The 22744-nt window shown below is 34.2% G+C and overlaps 2 protein-coding genes across 5 annotated transcripts; both read left to right on the top strand.

The window, feature by feature from the left end:
• Window positions 1-4883: 4883 nt before the first annotated feature.
• On the top strand, window positions 4884-9945 carry LOC113728089 (AT-rich interactive domain-containing protein 1-like). Of its 3 annotated transcripts, none has more exons than XM_027252580.2 (3): window positions 4884-5429; window positions 6024-7140; window positions 8868-9945. In XM_027252580.2, exons 2-3 carry the CDS (start codon window positions 6043-6045, stop codon window positions 9696-9698), a joined length of 1929 nt encoding a protein of 642 aa, XP_027108381.2. In that variant the 5' UTR covers window positions 4884-5429; window positions 6024-6042; the 3' UTR covers window positions 9699-9945. The 3 variants fall into 3 exon arrangements, with proteins under 3 accessions (XP_027108381.2, XP_027108382.2, XP_027108380.2); XM_027252581.2 differs by having other exon boundaries at window positions 4885-5429; window positions 6050-7140; XM_027252579.2 differs by lacking the exon at window positions 4884-5429 and having other exon boundaries at window positions 5499-7140.
• Window positions 9946-17886: 7941 nt separating this feature from the next.
• LOC140035450 (ubiquitin-conjugating enzyme E2-23 kDa-like) lies at window positions 17887-21982 on the top strand. Of its 2 annotated transcripts, XM_072076544.1 has the most exons (7): window positions 17887-18126; window positions 18308-18405; window positions 18541-18620; window positions 19279-19393; window positions 19501-19553; window positions 19696-19824; window positions 21678-21982. In XM_072076544.1, exons 2-7 carry the CDS (start codon window positions 18362-18364, stop codon window positions 21806-21808), a joined length of 552 nt encoding a protein of 183 aa, XP_071932645.1. In that variant the 5' UTR covers window positions 17887-18126; window positions 18308-18361; the 3' UTR covers window positions 21809-21982. The 2 variants fall into 2 exon arrangements, with proteins under 2 accessions (XP_071932645.1, XP_071932644.1); XM_072076543.1 differs by having other exon boundaries at window positions 17887-18405.
• The last annotated feature ends 762 nt before the right edge of the window (window positions 21983-22744 follow it).

Here is a 22744-nt window from a genome sequence, read left to right as displayed (position 1 = left end):
TCCCTTTTTTAACGCCAGCTTACATCACTCTAGTACATGGTTTCAACTGTTATTTTATTGTCTATAAGTAGACCTACAAACCAAATCTATTCAAATATTTTCTTGCCTTTTATGTATTGCGTTGCTAGCTAATTTTATACTATGTTGTATAGTTTGAGGAAAATTTTTTAAATACAAGGCTCTCAATATTTTTACACGCGCATATATATATATGTATGTATGTATATGTATATACACACTTATTATGAACTTGTTTTATTGCTTCTTTATAATTTATCTAACAATAATTTTGAATTACTTGTTGATGGAAGGATTCTCATCATTTATTTCTTTCTCCTTGCAATTGTTTTTCTTCCTTTCTCCAATATGAAATTTTATCCTCATATTCTTCATATTTCCACCCTATCCTATAACTTTCTCGGTATTCATATCACGTTATTTGCACAACACCTCCGCGATATATAAATTCATTGAAATAAATGAAGAAATGGACAAGTTATCAAAGAAGAGAAAGCGACACTAAGATAATTAATTTACATTAAGGGATAATCAATTCATTGAAAGTTTATGATCAGTTGTAAGTTACTAAAAAGGGAATCATCATAAGGATATCTGAACTATGAATTCAAAATTGAGAAAATCTTCCGAAGATATACATTATTTAGTTTTATAAGAAAGAAAAACAAATGAAGCTTACTTAAGAGATTGGTAATAAAACTCTTTATTCGCGTTGTGTAGTTTACTCTAAATTTTTTTTTGGAGAAATTGAAAAACCTTTTTAATTCTTTTCTTTTTCGTTTCAATTTTTTTTCCCTTTTCTTTCCACTCATCTTCTTCCTCTTTTCTATCATCCCTACTCCAATCATAGTCGACGCTATTGGCCAACACCTCTCCTACCGGGTACTAATATATTTTTAATATTTAAATTCAAAATAGAAGCTCGTTGCTTTATCTTTTCCTATAATTAATTGAAGCTACGAGACCTTATTTATTTATTCATTCATTCCAACTTTATTTTCTTCCATTTTAAGAATTCGAACCGGGTTTTTCTTTTCTATCGATCTAATAAAAATGAAACATTCTAAAAACTCTTTCTATCAACTCTTTCATTCCCTTTCCGCTGCTTCCCATTCTTTTTTCTTCTTTTCTCCGTTTTCCTCTTTCTTTCTCTTTCCCTCCTACTTCTCCTCCTCTTTCTTTCCCTTTCTCCCGTCCACCCCCTTTCTTTCTTCCCTTCGACCTCTCCATTTTTCTCTCCTCATCTTCTCAGATCCTCGGCGCCATCCCTTGCTTGATCCAAAATTGGTCTAGAGTCGAGTGGATTTGGTCCATATATCGATCTGTAATCAGTGATCTAGACCAAATTTGGATAGTAAAGGGCGGAGGTCATAAGGGATGAGGAGAAGAGAAGGAGAAGGATGAGGAGAGAGAGTATTGAAAGAAGGGGGAAGAAGGATGAAGGAGGAGAAGAAAGGATGAGAGAGGAAGGAGAAAGGGAAGAAAGAGAAAAGGTAGATAGAGATAGATAAAAAGAAAAGAAAGTTAGCTGACGATAGTGAGATAGCAATGGTGGCGACGGTGATAAGTTGAGGTAGGAATGTGGTGATAGAAGAGAGAGACAAGTGTGTATTTTAAAAATTTTATAATTTTTTGGAATTACTGTACATAAAATTTGAGAAAAACTTTATCTATTAAAAACTAGCCAAAAAACTAAGCTTCCAAGCACACCTTGCTTTGCTTCTCATGTTCACAAAGGCCACTCTAGTTGAACTGCATTTGCCCTTCTAATAGCATCAAATAAGGCCTCTGAAAAACCCTATACATTTTATTTTACCTCACTCTAATTGTGTGATTTCAACTAGCTTACCAATAGACATAAAAACCAAATTTATCTAAATATTTTCTTGCCTTTATATATCACTTAGCTGGCTAATTTTTATACTATGTTGTCTAGTTTGAGGGAAATTCTTTTAATACAAAAGTCTCAATATTGTTGCTTATATATGTGTGTGTGTATGTATGTTTGTATATATGTGTATGTGTGTGTCTATGTATATACTCATCATCCACTCTTATCAAAATTTGTTCTATTATTTCTTTATAATTTATCCAACAATAATCATCAATTACTTGTTCATGGAAGGATTCTTTTCATCTATTCCTTTCTTCTTGAAGTTATTTCTCCTTCTTTTTCTAATTTGAAATTTTATTCCCATATTCTCCATGTCCCTTAATTATTTCCATCTTTTTTCTGGGTATGTTCTCACATCACATTATTTGCACGACATGCCACAATATATAAATTCATTAAAGTAACTGAAGAAATAGACAAAGTTATTGAACAAGCAAAAGTGATACTAAGAAAATTAATTTGCATTAGGGAATAATCAATTTATAGAAGGTTTATGATGTTTTATAAGTCATAGAATAGGGAATTATCATAGGTATAACTGAATTATGAATTCAAATTTGAGAAAATCTTTTGAATATAAATTTTATTTAGTTTCATGACAAAGAAAAAATGAAGTTAATTTATGAGATTAATTAAAAAAGATTGAAGCTTATGGTTGACAATAAGATTATTAACAATTAGTTTTACAGCTATTAAAATAATTAATTAAGTTCGAAGCTTGTGTGGGTCTATAGGTAAAAGATTATCAGAAAGCTATATGAGTAAATATTTCCTTTATAAGAATCATATTCTCTGCCTTCTTTCATAATTTCTTCTATGCATAACTCCTTTTTGTTTTTCTACGGGAGATCTGTCTCTATGGTCCTTTTTTTCTTATTTGTTTGTATGGAAGTCTCTAATAGGCTGTTGAGATTTTTTTCCTTGTCCTTGAATTTTTAAGTTAGGATTTCTTTTCTGCTAATTTTATCTAATGAGAGTTTCTCCGATCCTTAAATTTATTTTTCAGAGTTATTATTAATTTTTTTAATGTTATATCTAAGATTTTTTTATATCTACTTTCTCATAGTTGAAAATTTTTAATCCCAAATTGTTAGATCTAATTTTGGGGAGGGGAGGTCTAAAACAAGTTTGCATTTGATCTGGCCGTTGAAGACACAATTTGAGGTTGCAGAAATTCATCTGATGCTCAAAAATTATTTTGTAGCTTCATAGTGGTAATTTGATGATTTTTCAAATTTCATGTTTTAAATCATTTTCGTTGGATGCTTATTTTTTATAATGAAACTATTTTGTTTATATATATAAAAAAAAGTTTAGGACTTGCACGTGTCCTTCATGTTTTGAGAAAAAGACACCACACTTCTATTGAGGTGTATACATACAAAATACCTAGAAATGTACGCACACAACATGCACATATACAATACGCGCGCGCGCGCGCACACACATATATATATATATATATATATATCTGAATGTGTCTGTGTATTTTAAATAAAACTAATATCAATATAGGCAACATAAACGAAGCGAAAAAGAAAGAGGTAAAAGTAGTGGCCAACGGGGTTAGCACAACTGGTGGTGGTGCTAAATTGCTAATGTATTTTGAAGATGCTAGCATAAACCAAAAGTAGCTAATGGTCTCTCATGGTATTTGGTTGGGAATTGACGGAGAAAAAGGACAGGTAAAGATGGAACAAGATGCTAAAAGAAGGCACCAATATTTTTGTTTAGATAGTAGTGTATATTTCTACTTTGATAATTGTTTAGATAGTTTATTATTTGCACAAATTTATTATCTTGTATTATAAGCACATTTTTAATCATCATTTTTATTTCACATATATTATATGAAAAAGTACTAGAGTATTTTTTTCAGAAAATCTCCTATTCAAATACACTCAATGACTAGGAATGAACTATGTAAAGGAAAACAAGATATAGTTTTAGGGTTAAGGAATAACTACTGAAAGCTTCGATCCTAGTTATCTCTTCCTTTCACAATCACACATCCATAAAGAGATGTTCTATTCTGTCCGTCTTAATCAAATTTGTTAGATAGAACTGATTATGTTAGTAACCATACATTAAGCATATCTTTTGATAATGAGTGGCTTCATCCTTAGTGACAAGGTGCACTTGTATAGATATTTTCTGAGCTTTTGCTCACCAATTGTATAGTTTATACTCATTATTAATAAAATCACTTATCTTTTCCGGAGGAAAAAAAGGTCCAAACCAAAGCAATTCACTGAAACGGGCTTCAACTTTACACTATTGAAAAGTTTGATAATTTAATCAGTTGTATAGTTTACAGTCACTATTAATAAAATCACTTATCGTTTCTGGAGAGAAAAAAAAAAAAAAAGGTCCAAATCAAATCAATTGATTGAAATATACGAAGGGGCTTCAACTTCACGCTGTTGAAAAGTTTGACAATTTAATCAACTTATAACCTCAATTTGAAAAGGTGGAGCATGTACTTGTTGGTGAAAATCTATATACACCATTACTAATTTGGATTCAAGACATTAACATTTTTCTCTTGCTGTTCATATGAAATCACAATATTAATGAAAGATTCACCGTAAGACCTTACTCTCTTTTTCATCTTTTCCCAATACCTCACTATGTTCTTTTGATCTTAAAAAAAAAAAAAAAAAAAGAACAAAAAAACTTATGCTTACCAAAAAATTAAAAAAAACTTGTTTCTTTCATTAAAAAATTTGTCTTTAGTAGTACTCATAAAATTGTCATAGTTGCACTAACTCGGGGAAAAGACCCATTAATCCATCAAGGACAAAGCCAATTGACCAGCCATAAGAATTTGTTTGTCCAAAATCCTTTCCACTCAACCCATCACCAACTCAATACCATAGTCTGACAAACCATAGTAAGCCAATCCAAAAGTTTCACCTATAAATAAGCGTTTTCTCCATTCTTTTGACAATGCTTTTTTGAAGTCTTCTTTCACAATCCTTAGAAAACACAAATCGTAGACCCCTTATTATATTTTGTCTCCCTTCCATTACAAATCTTCTAGATCTATCTCTCCCCATCTCCCAAAAATCCCAACTCTCAATTTAACATCCCCATCCTTTTCTTTTTGCTTTTCCCTTCTTTCTTTTGACCCCCACAATACCAAAAAAAAAAAAAAAAAAAAACCTAGGGTTTTTTTTATTTTTTTAATTTTTGGGGTTGAAACACCCTAAAATTAGGTTTGGACTGCCGATACAAATCTCCTAGAATATTAGGCATCAAAAGAGAGAAAACAAAAGTCCATTCTTTAGAGTCACTCTTCAAGTCTTTACCCGTCCGAGAGAAATCGACAATAACAACTCTCTCAATTCTCTCCTCTTGTTTCTCAAGTCTCGAGAGCGAGCGGAAAAAAGTCGTTCTTTTAGGCTTTAGGGTCCCCTTCTCCAAATATTTGGTCTTAACACCCTCTCCACAGGAAAACAAAACAAAAACAAATCGAAATCAACATCCCAAATCCCATCCTCTCAAATTTACACTGGTACGTTTCTCTTTTCTTTTCCCCTCTTTTTTTTCCCTTTCCCTAACTAATACCCCTCAGAATAATTATCTGTATTCTTTTTTTTTATTTGCAATTATTTTTGGGTTTTCTACGGAAGGGCCTGGTTCTGTTCAAACCTCAGGAAGGAAAATTTAAAAAAAAAAGAAAAAAAGAAAAACCCAAGCTTTGATTTCCTTTCCCCTGACCCCCCGACCCCGGCTCCCCCTCTTCCCTCTTTCTCTCTCTTGGGCATTTTCTAGAGAGAGAGAGAGAGCGGTACTCGAATTCTTGGGGTCCGAAAAAAATTTATTTTTCCCCCAGATAATCTGATGTATCAAAAACTTCCCGCCAAAGAAACCCATTTCTCCTTACAAACCCACTTGATTGATTCCCTCGCTTAAGCTCCAAAACCCTTCTTTGGATTTGTCCCGCCCATTTCTTCACACACTTGCGCACACTCATTTCACACACACACTGCACAATCATACACCGTGTGAAGTACTATTATTGTCATCAATTTTTTTTTTTTTGGTTTGTTTGTTTTGTTTTGGCATAGGCTTCGCTTTGTGGATGAATGTAATGAGTTGTTTTTAGGGCTTGAATTCACAAATTAATGGCAGGGTGGTTGAAGAGAGTTGATGGGTCAGGTCTAGAAAGCTTCAAATTTAACCGGAAAGTTGAAGAAGCGAAGCAGCCTTCCTGGTTGGATCATAACAGCCCTGTTTCTAAAGGGTCTGTCAGTGCTAGTACAACTGCTGCAAAACGAGAAGAAGAGAAAGGTTCCAGTGGTAATCTTAAGTCTTCATTCGATGAATTTTTGCCTGTTTTTCTCAAAAAATCTTTTGGGATTCTGTGTTTTAGACCATTGCCTCCAATGCTGGGTAATGGGCAATCTGTAGATTTGTTTAAACTTTACTTACGTGTTAGAGATAGAGGTGGACTTGAGAAGGTTTCAAAAACTGGGCAATGGGGTTCGGTGGCTCTGGAATGTGGAGTTGATTCAAGTTCAGCTTCGGCTTTGAAGTTGGTTTATGTGAAGTATTTGGATACATTAGATAAATCTTTGCAGAGAGTAGTTAGAGGTGAGAGTTCAGAAAGAGGAGCGAACGAGAGTGGTTTGGATATTTTAAAAGAGTTGCTCATGGATTTGGAGTCTGATTTGAAGGGGTTTTTATCAGGGATTGTAGATAACAAGAAGAAAGATGGAGAAGTTACGAGTGTGGAGTTGAAGAAAAAGGAGTTCGATTTTGAAAGTGGTGGAAAATTTGCTAGACTTGATGAAGTTGGAGGCCTCGTCAAATTAAATGGAGATGCTGAGGATGGAGACAAAACTAGTGCTGCTGATGATGGAGGCGAGTGTGGTTTTGTGAGTTTTGATGTAGAGGAAAAACCTGATGGTGTTGATAATCTTTTTGAGGTTGGCATTAGGGAAGAAAGAAGGATAGAGGATGGTGATACACAATTGGATTCGAGTAGTAGGAAGGAAGATCTTGTTAGGAGAAAGAGGAGGCGGGAGAGCCACTTGAGCATGCTGAAATGGATTAACAGGGTTGCGAGGGATCCCTGTGATCCGGCAATTGGGTTCTTACCAGATAAGTCCAAGTGGAAGTACTACGCAAATGACTTGGTCTGGAAACAGGCTCTGTTGGTTCGAGAGGCAATGATGTCAAAAAGGAACTCCGAGTCAAGTGATCAACATTCAATTTTGCAGGTATACACTGACAGTTTTGTATCCTTTGTGTATATAAGTATCAAGATGAACACAAAAGGTGAAAGTCTGAATGAAATTTGTTTTGAATTTTTCTTCATTGTCAGTCAGCTTATGCTGCATAGATATTATACATGGTTCTTCATTTTGGCTCTCTTTTTTGTTGATGTAAGTCTGGGATTAATAAGCTGTTCATTAAATAGGGCCGCAGGTATTTTCTTTGATCAAAACAAAAATCAGAGACATCAGCCTGTTTCTTTTTTACTTTTAATGGCCTATCTTATAACACATCTTCAACGTAAAAATATCAAGACTGGCTTTGGAGTAATTCCCCTGCAACACTAACTTCTGTCGTCTTATGGAGCTTTATACATGGACCATACAGTAATTGTTGGAGTAATTTATTGCCAAAAGATCCATGCAACTCCACTTAACTAGGAAAGAATTTTATCTAACTGTTGTTAGGAATGTGGATATACTAAATTGTTTCAGGTTATTTTTTTCCTAATACAACTCTCCCACTACGTTTGTTGGCCATTCTCATCACTAATAATTAGGTTGTATTAGATTACAGAATTCACTTATTTGTCTCGTGAAATAAATATGCTTCTTGTCAATTACTGAATCTTACCAAACATGTAATATCTGTTTTTGGAAGGAGTCCTGGGAATCATGAGACTTCTATTTCTGGTGCAACTCAGCCCACCTAATCCAATCACGCATATGCCCAAAATGAATATCATATTAACAACGTAGGTCAACAAGAATCTAGCAGTGTAACTTAACTTAGCAAAGTACACTCCTGAATATTTTGTGACGGTTAATTCCTATTTCTCTGTTATAGCTTGACTTATAGGCTAATTCCTTTCTTGAGTTGCATCTTTTCACATGCTGTTTGCAGTAGCTTCTATCTTTCTCTCTTTCTCTTACCATAATATATAGATTGCTGCATTTTGAAGTGGGTTTCTACTGAGCAAGCATGAATCATGTTTACTGCACTTGTGTATGAATTGGGTTGCTGCCAGGCAGGTATGACGATCAGATATTACTTGAGAGTGTTGTGGGTTTTAGGTGAAAAATCTAATTGAAGATTTGCAGTTTAATTCCACTATTTATCCTCATCTAGAACTGGAAGGACAAAATTGTCAAATGAGTTACTTCTTAATCCGCATATATATTTTCACCTCAAACATTTTTGGCATTTCTCGTGCCTTCTGTTTTGCTAAGTGATTACAATGGCATTCACACTAGGGAAAAGCAACAGTGAAGTGCAGTAAACATCACCTGCCTCAGCCTTCAGTTTTCCTTATACCATTATTCATGATTACTCAGTTCACCTGCCTGTTTTCTTATACGAGGAAAAGTTTGAGTTCAGTTGGACTCTTTTTGACTCTTCTGTGTTCAGTAATCTGTACTCGTTTGAAGGAATATGTATTTGCATTGTTATAGACTTCACAAAAGGAAGGACACTAATCTGCTGTGGATAATGGCAGAAACATACCATTTTAATTTTGCCTAAAGTTTTCTTTATACATCCATTTTACGATCTCAAGATGTGACCAATTGTCCTTTTCTTGCCACTAATATGATCGAGCTCTGTACATTTTATAGCTGAAATGAATTTTTCAACTTAATTGAATTCTTCCTTGTATAGTCATGTCCTGTTGTTGTCTTTTGTGCATATGCGATTAAAATTGTTGAGCAGCAGATGATGATTTTTGTGTTTGCAGAAGAAACAAAAGATGCATCCAGTCTTGTATGATGATCAAATTGGTTCTGAGAGACAGAGATTCAGCCAGAGGCTACTTTCTGCAAAAGATCCTTCAAAAAAGTCAAGGGCCCGGAATTTCTCAGAGTCGTGTTCTTCTGGTACTCAAAGTGATGAGGAGTTCAATGACACACAGTCTGATTCCTCTTCAGATTCAGAAGCTGATTTTGTGGGGAGTCGTCGTCATCGGAAAAAGCGTATTCCTTTGGGGCCACAATTTCAAGCAGATGTTCCAGAATGGACTGGGAAGGCTTGTGAAAGCGATTCTAAGTGGCTAGGTACCCAATATTGGCCACTTGTAAGAGTAGAACAAAATAGAAACTTAATTGAAAGGGAACGCATTGGAAAGGGAAGACTAGATTCATGTGGTTGCCAAATTCCTGGTTCCTTGGAATGTGTTAGGTTCCACGTCTCTGAAAAGAGGACGAGGGTGAAACTTGAGTTGGGGCCTGCATTTTATCGATGGAAATTCGACAATATGGGTGAAGATGTTGCACTTTCTTGGACGAAGGAAGAAGAGAAGAAGTTCCATAATATAGTGAAGTCAAACCCTTTGTCTCTTGGCAAGTGTTTCTGGCATGAAATTGTTAAAGCTTTTCCAAACAGAAGTAGGGAATCACTGGTAAGCTACTACTTCAATGTCTTCCTTCTCCATCGCAGAGGTTACCAGAACAGAGTAACACCAACTGACATCAACAGTGATGATGATGAATCAGAGTCCAGCTACGGTAGTGCCAAACCTCCTGGCTCAATCTTTTGTTCGCCGAAGAAGCCACATCTGAATATAGGATGATAGCATGGGGAAGGATAAATTGGCAAATCTGCGTCAACGGTTCTGTTCAAAGTGTAAATTGCGGAAGACTTTTTTGTTGCTTTTGTTCGGCAATTTAGAATATACCATAGATGGTTGTGCAGATTGCATTTTGCTGGTAAAGTTTCGTTTTTACTTCTCAAGACACAACATAGCTAGAACTACCTTTAATGACTGTGGAAAAGCACAGTGAAAAGTTTACTTCAATTTAATGCAAATTTTACTCTAATGTACCTGCTGTATGATTTCTCAAGATATACTTCTAATTCTTGTAGGGCTGACAACGGGGCAGGGTTGAGGCCGAGAACCCCTCTCCCGCTTGCTGTCCACTATTTCCCATTGCCCCCCCCCCCTTCCCTCCGGCCCCCCTGCTTCTCTCACACCTCTCAGTAGGGATGGCAATGGGGGCGGGTGCCCCCGTTGAGGGCTCACGGGGCGGGAGCGGGGGGGAATTTTTTCCCCCCGCTTAGAAACGGGGCGGGGGGCGGGGGAGTATACCCCTACTCCCCTGTCCCGTCACTCGCAAAACAAAAAAAAAATATATATATATATATATATAAATGACTATATATTATATGTAAGTTAATTAGTTATAAACTTATGATAATAATATTATTAGTTAGATGTATTATATAATGTATATTAGTTTATGTAATATAATTGATATTATCAATTATATGAATAATTATACATGTCTACAAATAGAATTTATTAATTAGTTATGCTAAATTTACTTATACATTTATACTAAATTTTTAATTACACTTAATAGAATAACACTTTTTTCTCAAAAAAAGCACAAACACAATGATGAATTAGTGATTGCATTTGTACTAAAAGTGAAAATTTAACTATTTTAGTTATATTTATTTCATCATATTGGATTGTATTCAAATAACTTCTGTTTGATTGTTTTTATGAGTTTCAATTGTAAAATTACAATGAATAATAATTTGGTGATGTGTTGATATTTTAGTACTTAATTATTTATTAAAATTTAATTATAATAAAATTATATAATAAAATTTTATTAATCCCGCGGATGCCCCCGCGGGGGAAGCGGGACGGGGGCGGGGCGGGGCGGGGTGGGGGGAGCGGGAGGCGGGGGACGGGGGGAACTAATAGGCAACGGGGCGGGGGACCCCTCCCCCGCCCCAACCCCGCCCCGTTGCCATCCCTACCTCTCAGTAGTTGTGTCGTTTGATTAAAATAGTGATAGCAAGGATTTAAGTGTTGATTTATTTGCTGTTTTTTTTCGCGGAGTTAATAAAAAGTTATCATATAATTTTTTTATAGTTAAATTTTAGCAAATAATTAAATACTAAAATATCAACATATTATCAAGTTATTGTCCATTATAATTTCGCAATTGAGATCCATAAAAATAGTCAAACACGAGTTATTTTAATGCAATCCAACATCATGAAATAAATATAGCTAAATTAGTCAAGTTTTTACTTTTAACACAAATATGATTATTAAGTCATTATTGTTTGAAATAATGTATTAAGTGTAATTAGAAATTTAGTATAAATGTATTAGTTAATTAGTATAACTATTAATAATTTCTATTAGTAGACATATATAATTATTAGTATAATTGATAATATCAATTATATTACATATACTAAATTTTATTATGTAATACAGATAACTAATAATATCATTATTATAAGTTTGTAACTAATTAAATTAAATATTATATATAATTATATACATACATATATATTTTTATTTATTTATTATTTTTTTGACGGATGACAAGGTGGGGGAATCCCCCGCCCTTGCCTCATTTCTATACGGGCAATGTTTTGAAAATTGGACCGGGCCGAGCCGGTTGAACCGCGAATCGATCATGGCACTGGTCCAGTTCTATGTCATTGTTGACCTTGTCATAAAATCGGTCAAAAATCGGTCGAACTGTGAAAACCATCAAACCAGATTGAACTGGCGGTTTTCAGTTTTCAACTTTCCCTTTTTTTTTATTTAAGTTTTGCAAAATGCAACTATCAAGATTTGAACTCAAGACCTTTGTAATAGAAGACCAATGTATTAACCAATGCACCATAACATTAGTTTTTTTTTATAACTTATTTATATAAAACAAACACTCATATTTCTTTTTTCCATTTTTCTTACAAAATCTCATCCTCTCATGGCTCTTTCTTTTTAATTTTCAAATCTCTCTCTATTCTCTTTTCTTTTGTCACTCCCTTTTTAATCAAACCTCTTAATTTTTAATTTATTGATGTTTTCTTCCATCTTTTAATTTTGTTTTTGTCCATTAAATTGAAAAAAGTTAAAAAAGAATTATTTTTCTTTAACCCAAATTATTTAATGCCACAACCACTCACTTTTATCTCATTTTTTGTTTTTTATCAAGTTTACATTTCTATTTTCGATTCTCTTGACTTCCTTCGAACTCCAAATTTCCTTTTTTAAATTGCAATTTCTAAATCCCAAAACGTAAATTAAAATTTAAGTTCACAATATCTAAATTCTCATAGACGTGAATTTTGTATAATTTCAAAATATTTTGATATTTTTGGGTTGGATTTAGATATAAGTGAAATTGAGATGAAATTTGTTTGTTTTAACTTATAATTTAAAAATTTTAATTTTAAAAATCCAAGTTATGAAAAAATAGTAAACTTTTCATCATATAAAGTATTAAATTAGTTCATTACATGTCTTATTTTGTGCATATATATATTTATATAAATCATCTTTTAAAAAATTCATTGAACCGGAGTTGAACTGATCCGACTGGTTGAATCTCGACCCTTTCACTTCATCAGTTCAATTAACGGTCCGGTTTTTACAACATTGTAAACGGGAGAAATTTTTTCTCCCGCCCCAATTGCAATCCCTAAACTATTGCTGATCACGAGAGCAGTGATTCCTTGTCCTCACAAGTTCTTGTTTCTTGGAAAAATAAAAATGAAAAAAAGAGGGAGAGAGGAGAAATTTTCCGTGAACCCAAAATATGACTGAACTGCCCAACCTAAAAAGGTCCTAAACCAATGCGATTGTGGCGCGTATCACATTGCCTTGTCGACGATGGAACTGGGCTGAAATTGGGCGATCTAACCAAACTTTTGGACAGCCCAAATTTGACTTTCCAGTGGATCACTTTAACTTCTTAAGAAAAGAAACCCAAATTATGGGCTCCAAACGGGGAAACAGGCCTTCAAAGGAAAAAAAAATTAAAAAAAAAATCTCTCGTACTCTATCTATATATAGCAAGATGAGATCCTATATCTGTGTTTATTTCCAGATGAACAGGGAAAACCTATGTACCCTATAGTACATACTGCATTTCAAGTGTTTTCTAGGGTTGAACATTTTCCAATTTGATTTGAAAAAGATGCTGTACAAGAAAACAAAATGAGAAACTGAAAAGCACCTTAGAGAAAATCTGAATTTGAGTTTCTTTCTTTCTTTCTTTCTTTTTTTACGTTGGATATACTTAAATTTGTGTATCAGATTGTGTAGTGTAGTGTTGGGAATAAGAGTGAAGGTGAAAAATGAAGGAAGGGATGGGGTACACAAGACGTGGTGAGGTCAAGAGAGTAAAAATTCTAGTGTCATTGTCTTAGGCCCCGTTTGGGTTGTGGTGGTTCTGATAAAAAAAAGCACTTTTGGATATTAAAAATATTTTTAAGACGTTTTGTGAACATCATCGTATAAAATTAGGAGTGAAACTTTTCGTATTAAAAGTACTTTTAGCAAAAGTTAGTACTATCAAAATAGTTTTTATGTTTTAAAAAGTAAAACATTAAATTCAATGATTTCATCTTATATTATGAACTAAATAAAAGACAAATATATTTAAAAAATTTTAAATTTAAACTATTCAATACAATAAGTGTTTATTAAACTATATATTCAAACAATATATTTAAAAGCCCTTAAATACTTAATAAGTGTTTTTATTAAATACTATATTGGTGAAATGTTTTTCAATAAATTACCACAACCCCAACCATACCCTTAATTTCCTGAGGGCCATGGGGTTTAAAAGTGGTTAGAGCGTCGTATTAGTTTCCCAAAATTATAATTTTTTTTTTTACTGAACCAAACTTTAATCTCTTAAAAATTTTTCATAGAATAATTCTATATTGATAATTATAATATATAGGGTTAATTATGTTCAAAGCAAATACTTAAATAGTTAAAAATAAAAATAGATAAATAATTAAATAAAATGATAATAAATGTTAATCCCAATGGTAACACCAAATCCATTTCTCACGCTTAACATGTACGTAGAATAGATGTTGGAGTGCCGTGTAATCAACAAATTGTGCGGTTCACTTAATTGTGCCACATGTTTTTCAAAAAAACTGTGACACATGTAACTCTGGCTTAAGTTCCAGAAAAGTCCAATTGCTTACTCAGTCTCTATGACAGTATTTAATGAATAATGACTAGACATGCAACTGGTGACAATGATGATTGGATTAAAAGTAGTACTTTGATTCCTTTCTGCCATTCTGCCTATAATATGATCAAGATTAGTCTGACATTATGCCCCCTAACTTATTATGTGAACACACAGTTATATTTATATTATACTCTGCATATAAACACTTTCTCTAATTTTTTTTGGTGTTAAAAAAATTAATACTTGAAGCGTCTCTTGGCTTGCGCCATTCGGTATTCACTAGCCAAACCATCATATTTCTATATAGTATATACTCTACAAATCTTTTAAAATTAATTAGTAATTCTTTTTTTTTTTTTTTCGAAAACGACAACAGTTGTATAACTTAATTTATTCTATATTAAGAGGGAGGAGGCGGACCTAAGGAGGTTCAGGAATAATTCGGAGGGAACTAAACCATCACCGGATCAAACGATTGCACAACACATTGACCTGAATTTTTTGAAGCAAGCCACTTAGTAACTCGTCGCAGTAGAATTGAGAGGGCTTTCTCTCCCCGTTGGATAGATTAACTGCGATCCACTTCGTCATTCTTAAATAGAATGGCAGCTGCCAAATTTGAAGTTTGAGTCTTGTCGACAGGAATAATGCAATGACTCTCGAACAGCTTCTTCTTTCATTTTTTTTTTGTCGCCTATTGTCACTATTTATATATACTCTTACTTTAACTTATACTAAGGGATGATCCTCTTACTTTAATCTATATTAAAGGGATAATTCAACATAATTTATTTTAACTCATACGAAGGGGTGATCCTCTTACTTTAACTTATATTAAAAGGGTGATCTAGGGGTGCAAACGAGTCGAGTTAAGTCGACCTTTGATCTAATCAAATCGAGCATCCAGTTAATTTTATAAATCTCGAATTCGAGCTCAAGGTCGACGACCTCAAAATGTCAAGATTGAGCTCTAGTTTAAAAAATAAAAAATATTTTTTTTTATTTTTAAAAATAAATAAAATAATATTTTTTAACAAATAATAAAATATTAGAAATATATATATATAATTTTACTATTAAAATAAAAAATAAAAAAATATATAATCGTGCTCGCAAATCGCTCGTGAGCCAACGAACTTAATGTTTTTGAATTCGAACTCGATTTGATTAGTTCGAACTCGATATTGATCGAACTTGTATTCGAGCTGCATACGAGTCGATTCGTGAACAGCCCTAAAATGATGCAACGGGATCACAGAAATCGATGGAAACTAAATTACCGACAATCGTATAGATTTAAGAGAAGTCACTTGAAATAACAACTTTTGATGAGATAGGTGGTGGCCAACTAATTTGCTTGGGTCTTTTCTCCACCCCTCTATCTTCCTTTCCCTTTGTTTTTTCCGCCTAATAAGTTGTCTAATTAGCTGGATTCACCTTGGACGGCACGCTGATTCAGGAAACAGAATTGTACGGCAGACAACCTTTTCAACCCTCTGTTTTGGCGCTTTTCTACTATCCATCAGAAGACCCTATGACGGTTTAAGCTACTTTGGCAGCTTATTAAGTGAAGTAGAATCCCAAAAAAAAAAAAAAAAAGAATCTTGAATGATCACATGATCAAGCCTCAAATTTAGGTTCAGGAGCAGTGGGAAGAAAGAATTGATGTCTATGTTGAGTGTAGTGCCAAAAATCTGGCAGGATAAATATTCTGTCTTATTGGGCTCATTTTGAGAGTGGAAAAATCTGTACTTGGAATCAAGCAGCCAAAACAAAATCAGTTCATGCTCAAATGCATATCTAAAGATTTGCTGTTCAAACAACAGAATCCGCAAATGCTTTGCACAATTGATTCAGTCATCCCACATACTGTTTGATTTCCGTAAGATCAGGCTTGAAATTTGTACATATAAGATCAACTGCTTGCTTGGTTAGTGTACTTGGAAGTGAATCCCATTATTGAGTTTGCTTTTTACTTGCATTGAACCCAGAAGAGTTGTTCTAACAAGTTGGTTGGAATAAGGCTGGATTGGAGTAATTGCTGAACAGCTTTCTTGATGCACGAGGAATGTGACCATTGGAGGATATTGCACAGAAATGAGTTGGAAAGTCATGTTGTCAACTTTCTTGGTTGCTTCCCATTTTTTCAAACCACATATTTTTTAATCATATTTTTACCTCACACATATAAAATTCTTATAGTAATTTTTCTATAAACAATCCAGAAAAATGCAATCCAAACAAGACATTTTCAGATGCCCTGGCATGTGCTTCTCTGCACCGAATAACTACAGCATTTTGGTTGGGCAATCATGATTTCAAGGGACCGTCAGGTTCTGGGGTCGAACCTCCGCAGTAACATCGATTTCTCCGTGCTTCTAACGTGCTAGGTCAAGTTGGGGCGCTGGATCGGGCCGGAGTGGGATTAGTCGGGCCGCCTTTACAGACTTGACCCGGACACTCACTTCGTCGACAAAAAAAAAAAAAAATCATGATTTCAAGGGATAATGTGACCGAAAGATATATTGAAGACATATTCGCTCTCACACAATATCTCCACGCCATACAATGAATAAAAGGGCTACTTTTCTTTGAATAATAGCCTTTCTTTTTTGAAGCAAATTTAGTATGATTGAAGGATTATTCCAATTGTTTGTTTGGATTGTAAGTTATTTGAAATATTTTTACTGTAACATTTTTTGTGATGTGATGTATGTGAAATAAAAAGATAATTGGAAAGATAAAAATGTGTATTGGAAATTATAATGATGATGTAAGCAAATATATTTGGGAAAATAATTAGTTGTCCAATATAATCACAAGCAGTCATGTGTTTATTAAATTAGTAATTGTTTGGATAGCCATTTTTTGTGTCGGAAAATTATGTCGTTTTCTGTGTTCACATTTCCCTATTACCTTTTTTCCTCACTTACATCAAATCGCTACAGTAATTTTTCTACAAAAAATCCTGGAAAATGCAATCCAAACACAAATTTTGCTAAAAAAGAAACAAAATAGTGGTTCACTTTAAACAATAATAATAACTCACATCTGACTCATGCCACCTGAGTTACTAATTAACCAATAAAATAAAAAAAATTTAATTTTGTTAAGCTATATGCGAAAATCTAGTGTTAGAATCTTTTTAACTTGGTTTCAATTTTGTAGTTCAACCAAAAAAAAAAAAAAAATCTTGTACTAGTAAATTAGGTACTTATGTACTGGTACATTAGTTATGTCTTTAATTTTGTAAATTAAAGTTAGTTATTATTTTTCAATTTATCATATCTATAATGATAGTAATTTTAGAATTTGATCCAGACAGCTCCGTAAATATCTTAACCAGATAATACTCCTTCCGTCCCACTTTAATAGTCCTATTTTTCTTTTTCGTCTGTCCCAAATTGTAGTCCACTTTTCAAATGTTGTTGTATTTTAATTTTTCTAAAATTTCCTTATTCAATGTAAGTTGTTGTTACTATAAACATACCCCATTTAATGAGAGTCGATTCTTTTTTTTACTATCAATTCAAGTTCTCATAAAGTTCTAAATTGATTGTTCCAACAAAGTTAACTACTTTTTTTTAAATTGTGTGAAAAAAATAGGAGTATCAAAGTGAGACGGGGAATATAACATGTGAAGAAAACAAACCATTTACCAGTAACTTCTTCAAAAATGAAAAAAAAAAAAAAGAAGAAGAAGAAAGGAAAAGAGTAGTATTTATTAGTGATTCTGGAAAGGAACAAGACACCATGTCGACACAGTGATCTTATCAGGTGTAGGAAGGATTTATTATTTTTTGGGAAATAAAATCTAATACGATTGTTGAGTAGTATTATTTAAAGGTTTGCGTGGCAACGTAATAATGGCAAGAAGAAGAGGAAGAAAGGTGTCACTACCCTCAAAGGATTACAGCATACAAGAGGAAAGGAATCTTGAAAATGGGAGGCTCATTATGCATTGATCAAAATTAAAATTTGTATTCCAAAGTTTAATCTTTCTAATTAAAGTATATCACAATTGTTAGTATCATAATCCATGAATATTCTATTACTACTATTCCCTCTCTCTGATAAGTTCTGATCCTACTCTTGTTCTTTCTTTCTTGTGTCGGCTCTTCTTTTGCTTATCTGAGTTGTTGAAGACTTGAAGTAACTTATTTCTTCCACTTTTTGCGTCACCTTTTCTCCTCCTCTCCACCAGAAGAAAATCATCAAAAAGAGATTAAAAGCGGTGCCAAGAATCAAGACGAAAATCATGTCTTCCCCAAGCAAACGCAGGGAGATGGACTTGATGAAACTGTTAAATCCCTGATCAATCCTTTTAAGATTTTTTGGATTTCTTTTTCTTAGATTGGATTGACTTTTCGATTTATGGGCTTTTTTCTGTTTTTGAATTTTTTGGGTTTTTTTTTTGTTAAATGTTCATTTGTACAGGATGATGAGTGATTACAAGGTGGATATCATCAATGATGGCATGCAAGAATTCTATGTCCATTTCCATGGACCTAATGACAGTTAATACTTCATCCCTTTTCTATAATGACAGTTATATCAATTTCTGGATCTTTTCTTTCTTTGTCTTGGCTGATAGTGCTTTTCTAGATTGAGCTCTTGTTCAAAATTTTTATGTATCTGCTAATAAATCTCGTTCAGCCAACGAGAACCATCTGTTAATATTATTTACTGTAAAAACAAAAGAAAGAAAAATTATGGCTCTGCTTCACTCAATGCAAAATTGATGCAAATAGTTGATGTCTGATTAGTGAAAAGGTTATTCTTGCAGTTGCAGCACATGCTGAAATTTTATTTATTTCCTTTATTTTCTGTCTCGTGGTTATTTACCCCTCCATTTCTGGTTCGAGATTTAGGGAAAGTGCATACTAGAATTGTTGGTTGTGTCTTGTTTGTTAACTAAAATGTGTCGTTCTTTAGCAATTCTAGAAGGATGGAAACTCTTTTAGCTGTTACAGACACTGTCAAAAGAGCTTCCTTTTTCTACCCAGTGGACATTTGCATTAGACCTGAAAAAATTATTCATGTGATTAAAGTTACTGATGAAGATACTGGAACCAGCATAATTCTCTGTTCTGAACAAGACTTTGTTTAGTTTCTTTTTTTTCCTTTTTCTCTTGCTTTCACCATTTTTTAAGACCATTCAATGAAATGTGCCAGGTCCTTATCATGGTGGGGTGTGGAAAATCAGAGTGGAGCTTCCAGATTCTTACCCTTACAAATCTCCATCCATAGGATTTATTAATAAGATCTACCACCCAAATGTTGATGAGATGTATGTATTTAGTTACAAAAATCTATTACTGTCTGCTTGATGATATCCCAGCGTTACTGTCATCTGAAAAAATGAAGTCTTTGATGATGTTGAATATATACTTTCAGGTCTGGCTCAGTTTGTTTAGATGTAATTAATCAGACATGGAGCCCGATGTTTGGTAATTATATTGAGTTCTTAGATTTCTTTTGGACTACGTACTCTCTCAGTTTGCTGATCTCACCATATGAATCAATCTATCCCTTTCTTGTCTTTTGAATGACCAAGTAGTATATTTGATGTTGGAAACATGTTCTTTGTAGATCTGGTAAATGTATTCGAAGTATTTCTCCCACAGCTTCTTCTATATCCAAACCCATCAGACCCTTTGAACGGGGAGGCAGCTGCTTTGATGATGCGTGATCAAACTGCTTATGAACAAAGAGTTAAAGGTACCTTTTGATTTGGAATGTAAGAAATCCTGAATATGCTTTCCTTTCCTAATTTGTTACTCTGTGTGTTTGACATATATACAAGTAGGATATTTTCTCATAGTTCTTGAATATGTCAAAACACATAAGATGAGTCAAGCCTTAAATATAATTGATGCGGGTCTTATACATTATTGTTGTAATTTTCTCAAATTATTTGAGTATCATGAGACTTAAAATAGATTGTTGATGTGATCTTGGCCACGAAAATTTCGATGCTCTTTAAACGTTTTTGTTAGGAATTTCTCCTGCTTTGAATTAGCTAGATACAACACATCTATGGGAATTCATGTGAAAGTTTGTTTCCGTGATGTTTATCAGTTCAATTTCACATACGAAGCTTGTCATGATTACATTGCATTAGCTTGTGCTAGGTTTTCAAGCAGTGCAGATAGGTAATGAGGTCCAAGTAGGATTTGGCTTTCAACAGTATTCCCATGTAACATTCTGCTTTTGCAACGTTGGTTCAGTTCTCTTGAAATCTGAAAATGGGCTTGCCTTTATCTTTAGTCTGTTATACTATTTTGAAGGAAGCATCAAGGATCTAGGAGACAGCACACACCCAAAATCTGAGAGTAGAAAGAAAATACATGAAACTTCCACATGAACCATGAGCATGTGGCACCTAAGCCTGCCTGAAAATGGGAATCTTTTATTGTGGTTTATGTTTCTCAGAAAATTCAATAACCTTATTTTGGATTTTTTTTAGATGCTGTTTAATATTTGATCTGAGCAGATAAGCAAGTGCACTCCTATTGATTAAATTGATATAAGTTTTCCTGCTGCATGATTATGCTTATTTTCATTCATGGACTAATTGAGCGCTTTTCCTATTCACTAGTATGCTGCGCGCTACAATTAGCAGCCCCTTTAGCTTAAGGTGATAACTTGTCAACAATATCATATTTCAGATTTTTTATGGAGATACTAAGTGGATTCTAATTCAGTCTACTTCACCTTTCAGTCCTCATGATTACATATGGAAGTTTCTTGTAGTCACTAAGATGGTTCTGACTCTTTTGTAGTCATTGTATGGCAAGGGAATCCTATGAAAGATCTTTAACTTTTTCTGTTCAGGCAGAATTGTTTCACACTGTCCTCGGGAAAGCATACAAGATTGAAGAATGATGTTATCTGTTCTGACCTGGCATGAGTATGCTCACTAGAAAACACATGTAGGTTTAGGGCTGAGTGGGTAGAAGGAAAAGATAAATGCGAGTAGAGGTATAGTATGTTAATTATGCTGTGACCTTTAATGGTAGGTTAATAACACGCAGCTGCAGATTTGTCTATCGTGGAATCTCTGCCACTGTCGGCTATGTTTCATTTCTCTTTGATAGCTGTTAGAATTGAGTTAATCAGTCTGTCGACCAGTTCCTGGCTTGAGGTCAGAAAGAGAGGAAACAAATGAAAAGGCGGTCATGACTACATTTTAACCCAACAGTTAATTGTCTGTTAACAATCCATGGATATGCTGCTGTTTTATGTTTTCCCATGAAGTACCTTTAGCCTTGGCAGCCAATAGAGCAAGACAATACTGGGCCTTAAGCTCACACGGGATATTGATTCAAAGGGCTCTTAAAATTTCAGACATTATATCTGTTTCGTCTAGCTATCACAGGTTCGGATGATTAATTTGCCTCAACCCCCTTTGCCAGCTTTACTGGTTCCACTCTGTAGTAGTCTGGCAGCACTTAAAAAGTTTTTTACCCGGTTGAACAGTTTATCTTTTTATGAGTTGAACATACTTTCTCTCTTGTTGCCTGCATGGTCATGCAAAAATAGTTCGATTCACCCATGCATTGATCATGCAGAATATTGTCAGAAATATGCCAAGCCAGAAGATGTGGGAGCAGTTTCCGAGGAGAAATCAAGTGATGAGGAGCTAAGCGAAGATGAATACGACTCTAGTGATGACGCGGTGGCAGGCCCAGTGGATCCTTAGCGCTCCTAGTCCTAGCGGTTACTTGTACCTGTACATGATTCTGTGGTTCCTGCATAATTGAACCTGAACCTATTCATTGGGAAGGGATGCAAAAGAAGAAATCCCAGCCCCTAACATTAATTCGCTCGTGTAAATATATCCGGTGCTAATACATTGCTTTTCTATTTCTGTTCATATGTTTACTCTTGGTGGTGCATAAAATTTGGCAATGTGGTTGAAATTTAGGCTAAGCAAGTAATTTCTGCATTTTCGGTGAAATCCCATTTAGGCTAATAAGCAGGTAAGTCCTGCCCCAATTTTCCCGTCACACTACACTACTACATTTTCAACGCCAAATTGATTTCATGGCCCAGACATTGTTTATAACTACTAACTCTAGGGTGTGAGCTAAAGTGCATCTAAAGTGACTGAGAATCTGTTTGGCTGCTTCAAACTTGATTCAAAGAAGCTAAATATGGTACCTTGTGAATTGTGTATTGCTGCATAAAAGCTACCGTCTTTTAAAATCAGCAGTTGTAGCCGTCTGTCTCTGCAGAAGGAACTGAAATTACGACATGAGTGATGAGACACCTGGTTTTTCTCTTGCTCTCTCTGTTTTCACGTGGTGAAGATCGGGGGAGCAGCGGACGGGGGACTCTCAAGGCTTAAAACAGTGGAGGGTGAAGTGACCAAAATCTTTTTGACCAATTTGTGCGCTCATGGATCAGAAGAAAAGAAAAAAGTGCAGATGCTATATTGCCAAAATATTTCATGAGACAGGATTATTCTCTTCTGTTGAGGAGATTTTTTTCAGAAAATCTCAAAGTCTAACATTGAGGAAAAAGTGAGGCTGATCTGACTTTTTGAGTCTTGAACCAGTCAGATGAATGAGAAGAATACTCAAAATGTGATGGTTCTGGGATTATACTCGGCAGGCATAAGAAAAGAGGCAACAAA

Source organism: Coffea arabica, chromosome 2c (genome assembly GCF_036785885.1).
Source record: "Coffea arabica cultivar ET-39 chromosome 2c, Coffea Arabica ET-39 HiFi, whole genome shotgun sequence".
In the NCBI taxonomy this organism is placed as follows: domain Eukaryota; kingdom Viridiplantae; phylum Streptophyta; class Magnoliopsida; order Gentianales; family Rubiaceae; genus Coffea; species Coffea arabica.
This window is presented reverse-complemented; position numbering and strand designations above follow the sequence as displayed.

Bases quoted from the DNA above. Each gene is read 5' to 3' on its own strand.
- LOC113728089 (XM_027252580.2), top strand. From the start codon at position 6,043: ATGGCAGGGTGGTTGAAGAGAGTTGATGGGTCAGGTCTAGAAAGCTTC. The intron at 7,141-8,867 runs GTATACACTGAC...TTGTGTTTGCAG, and splicing joins ATCAACATTCAATTTTGCAG to AAGAAACAAAAGATGCATCC.
- LOC140035450 (XM_072076544.1), top strand. From the start codon at position 18,362: ATGTCTTCCCCAAGCAAACGCAGGGAGATGGACTTGATGAAACT. The intron at 18,621-19,278 runs GTTAATACTTCA...GAAATGTGCCAG, and splicing joins TTTCCATGGACCTAATGACA to GTCCTTATCATGGTGGGGTG. The intron at 19,825-21,677 runs GTACCTTTTGAT...TTGATCATGCAG, and splicing joins TTATGAACAAAGAGTTAAAG to AATATTGTCAGAAATATGCC.